Source organism: Anolis carolinensis, chromosome 2 (assembly GCF_035594765.1).
Source record: "Anolis carolinensis isolate JA03-04 chromosome 2, rAnoCar3.1.pri, whole genome shotgun sequence".
Classification (NCBI taxonomy): Eukaryota; Metazoa; Chordata; class Lepidosauria; order Squamata; family Dactyloidae; genus Anolis; species Anolis carolinensis.
The window spans coordinates 200,853,888-200,858,171 of NC_085842.1; the positions used below are offsets into that span (position 1 = coordinate 200,853,888).

General features: G+C 46.2%; 1 protein-coding gene across 1 annotated transcript; it reads left to right on the forward strand.

Moving 5' to 3' along the window:
- The first annotated feature begins 1,309 nt into the window (after positions 1-1,309).
- LOC134296474 (uncharacterized) lies at positions 1,310-3,278 on the forward strand. The gene is made up of 2 exons (XM_062971536.1): positions 1,310-2,697; positions 2,783-3,278. Exon 1 carries the CDS (start codon positions 1,787-1,789, stop codon positions 2,570-2,572), a length of 786 nt encoding a protein of 261 aa, XP_062827606.1. The 5' UTR covers positions 1,310-1,786; the 3' UTR covers positions 2,573-2,697; positions 2,783-3,278.
- The last annotated feature ends 1,006 nt before the right edge of the window (positions 3,279-4,284 follow it).

The following is a 4,284-nucleotide window of genomic DNA, read 5'->3' on the forward strand; positions in this document are numbered from 1 at the left end:
CTTGTGTTTATACTGTGGGAATGCTGGGCATTTTGCCAAAGATTGTAATGTGAAACCTTCCCAGCTTTCGGGAAAAGGCCAGCCCTAGTGCGACGTGAGTCCAACGCACTAGGGCTCCTCAAGCAGTCAACCGAGGGGAGGAAGCATGTTTTCGTACCCATTACATTATCTGTTGGGGGAAGGGAACTTGTTTCTACTTTGGCACTGCTGGACTCAGGGGCTACGGTCTCTTATGTAGATATTGAGTTTGCTAAGAAGCATGGCATTCCTAGAGTGCGCAAGGCATGCGACGTGTGGGTGGAAGGAGCAGATGGGAGACTGCTGGAGACTGGGGTGGTTAACCATGAAACCTCAGCAGTAATGTGGGAGGTGCAGGGAGTAACGGGAACGTTTGTGTGGGATATTACGAGCTTGCCTAGATATGATGTGATCCTGGGGATGGATTGGCTAGCTGTAGTAAACCCACAAGTAGATTGGGCGACACGTAAAGTGATCTTAAAGAGGCAGGATTGTTGCACTCTAAATGTTACTCATTCTGATATGGAGGGAGTGCCTGCTGAGTATGGGGAGTTCTCTGATGTATTTTGTAAAAAAGAAGCGGACAAATTACCACCGCACAGGCCATATGATTGCGCCATCAAGTTGGCAGAAGGTGCGAAATTGCCAGCAGGGAGGCTGTATGCCTTGACTGTACCGGAAAGGCAAGCTTTGCGGGAGTTTCTAGATGAAAATTTAGCCAAGGGGTTTATTCGCCCATCTAGTTCTCCAACTGCGGCACCAGTATTCTTTGTAGCCAAAAAGACTGGGGAACTTAGGCTGGTCTGCGACTATCGGATCCTAAACAAATACACCATTCGGGATAGGTACCCGCTCCCTTTAATCTCGGAACTGTTATCAAGGGTGCAAGGGGCTAAGGTCTTTACCAAGCTTGACCTGCGGGGGGCCTATAACTTAATCCGTATACGGGAAGGGGATGAATGGAAGACGGCATTTAACACGTGTTTCGGATGCCACGAGTTCCGAGTCATGCCTTTTGGGCTTTGTAATGCTCCTGCGGTCTTCCAGAGGTTCATGAACGATGTGTTCAGGGACCTAATTGACCAATTTTTAGTGATTTATTTGGATGATATCTTGATTTTTTCTAAGGACGAGAAAGAACATCGTCAACATGTCAAGCAGGTTCTGCACCGACTGCGGGCTAATGGGCTTTTCGCCAAGGCTTCCAAGTGCGTCTTTCATGTGCCTGAAGTGGAGTTCCTAGGTCATGTAGTGTCAGGTAGGGAACTTAAAATGGACCCACATAAGGTTGACTTGTATTTGGGTGGTGGTGGATTTATTTAGTAAACTGGCTCATTTTATTCCTTGTTCAACCATTCCGGCGGCCCCTACGTTGGCCTTACTATTTACTAAGCACATCTATCGTTTGCACGGAGCACCCGAGGTGATTATTTCAGATAGGGCTCCGCAATTTGTGTCACGCTTTTGGAAACACTTCCATGAGTGCTTGGGGACTAAGTTAAACGTTTCTTCAGCCTTTCATCCGCAAACGGATGGACAGTCGGAACGGGTTAATGGGCTCTTAGAGCAGTATTTGCGTTGTTTTTGTTTAGATCAACCCACGGCTTGGGTGAAGTGGTTACCGGTGGCGGAATTTGCTTACAACAATGCGGTGCACACGTCTAGTCAGCATACGCCATTTGAGCTAACTTATGGTTTTCACCCACGGGGAGGTGTGGCGCCGTCGACCAATGTGGTCTCTTCGGACCCTGTGTACCGCTCTACGGAAATGGCTGCATTGCATGATGTTGCCCGTCGCTTACTGTTGGAAGCTAAGGCAACGCAGAAGACTCAGGCTGACCGCCACAGGCAGGCAGGGGAGGAGTTGGAAGAAGGGGATTTGGTGTGGTTATCTTCCAAACATATTAAACAGGCTGGGGGAAAGTTTGCGCCTCGGTATTTGGGTCCCTTTCCTATCGTTAAAAAGATATCTTCCGTTGCGTTTCGTTTGCGTTTGCCGTCTAGTTTAAAGGTCCATCCAGTCTTTCATCGTTCGCTGTTGAAACTTGATACCTCTAGTCGTCGTGGTGCTATAGCGGAGGGTATCACTGCCACTTCTCCGCCATCGGGGGAGGAGGCCTTTGTGAGAGGAGATAGTGTTATGATTGAGCCTCATGGCTCTGTTACTGACAGACGTGGGCGTAAGACTCCTCGAGAGTCAGATACTCTCGAGGAGCGAGAGAGAAAAAGACTGCGAGACATATTTGCAGCACCATCTGACGAAGAGTCTTTCGAGGGGTTTACGGAGAGAATGGAGGAGGGGCTGGTTAGCTCGGAGGAGGATGAGATGGATTGGACTCGGGTAAGGGAGGAATTGGGTGCCACTGGCCATGATGGGATAGAAGATGAATGGGGACCTTCAGGATTAGACCCATGGCTTAGCTGGAGGGATGGGACGGGATCCACAGCTGGAGATGCTGTTGGGCGTAGTCAGAGGTGTTCCAGCTCTGACGAGGAAAGTGATGAGGAAACGCCCGGGTTAAGGAGGACAGCTGACAGTGATGAGGATTTGTAACTGGCATAAAATGGGGCTTGGGAGCAATTGCAAATTGCGTTGGGCAAGGTAATCTGGACAAACGCTTGGGATCTGTGTGTGTGGGACGCTTTCCTGAAGACTGGTGTGTTTTCCTGTGCTGAGACGTAAGTGGTTTTGGAATTCAGGGTCAGACGGCGGGAGGAATTGTGTGGGCATTTGTTTGTGCAAACCTGTGCTTACTCTTATTAGCTTGACCTTCCGTCGTCTTCTTGACGGACGCCATCTCCTGCTTTGAAAACTCGGACTGAACTGACCACGGCTTGTCTTCCCCCCTTCTTGGACTTGGAAAACTACAAACGTCTGCTTCTGGCTTTGATCTACGGAACGGAACTGGTCTACTCTACTGCTACAATCCTTGGCTGATCTGCTCGTGTTGGAAATCCTGTCTGCTGTGTGTGTGTGGGAGCGACGCAAGTTACTCTAAGCACAGTGTTGGCAGCAGAGAGGAATCTGCTGCCAATTAGTTGCATTCTTTGTATCTTTTGTTCCTTGGCTTTCGTTTTGTTTATCTTCAGGCTGAAGCAAGCAGTTTGTTTTTACCCGGATTAAACTCCGGTTTAATCCGGTTTATCTTTTGAACATTTACTTTTGTCCCTTTTTGCTCCTAAAGGCAAATACTGCCTGGCCCTTGTGTTTTACGGGCATTTTTTGAGTTCTGTAATCTAATAAACTCTGTTACTTTGAATCTTGTGGCGTTCTGTCCTTGACAGTTCAGCCACAGTTATAAGCCAGACTCTTGGTTATAACTCCAGAGAATGGCATTGATTAATAATAATAATAATAATAATAATAATAATAATAATAATAATTTATATTAGTATATAAATATTTATTTATACCCCGCTTTATCTCCCCCGAATGGGAGTCAAAGCAGCTTAATGAAAAGTATCAGCATAGCCATTTAAAAATACAAATATACAAACATTAAAACAGGATAAAATATAAGTATTTTTTTAAAATCCCAGTTAAAAACCATTAAAACAAATTCAAAGTTAAAAACCAGAGCATCCCCTGAATTGATCTTAAGAACCTTCATCTTTAAAAGCCTCTCTAAATAAAAAGGACTGCAAATCTCTTCCGCCATTATTTTCCACCAGGAGGAGCTGTCAACCAGAATACAGTGACTTAGCAACCCTTGGTGCAAATATGTTGCCCATTCCCTTAAATCCAGCAGATCCTTCTTGCTTGCATCTGACTCATGTATTGTCATCACCTAGTTTTGTGGTAGGAATGTATAGGAATGTGAAGTTTGATGCTTCCCGCTCTGGCGGGAAGGTAACAGCGCTCCATGCAATCATGCCGGCCACATGACCTTGGAGGTATCTACAGACAACGCCGGCTCTTCGACTTAGAAATGGGGATGAGCACCAACCCCCAAGTCAGACATGACTGGACTTAACATCAGGGGAAACCTTTACCTTTACTGTATTCATTTAAATAAGAATGTGTGTTTTGCTTCCCAAACACAGCTATTGCTGTGCTCATGAGAAAAAAATGAAGCTAGAAGGGCAGTGTTTTAATTGAGAGGGACTCAGCAGTTGAATCTTTGGACAATTCCTCCGGGAGTTAAGGCATCAGTAGAGAGAATCCACCTACAGCAGACTTCCTTACAATTGCTATACTGACTGTAATAGGAGTACAACATCAATCACTCCCAGGCACCACATCTGGAAATACTGTGGGATTCTCTG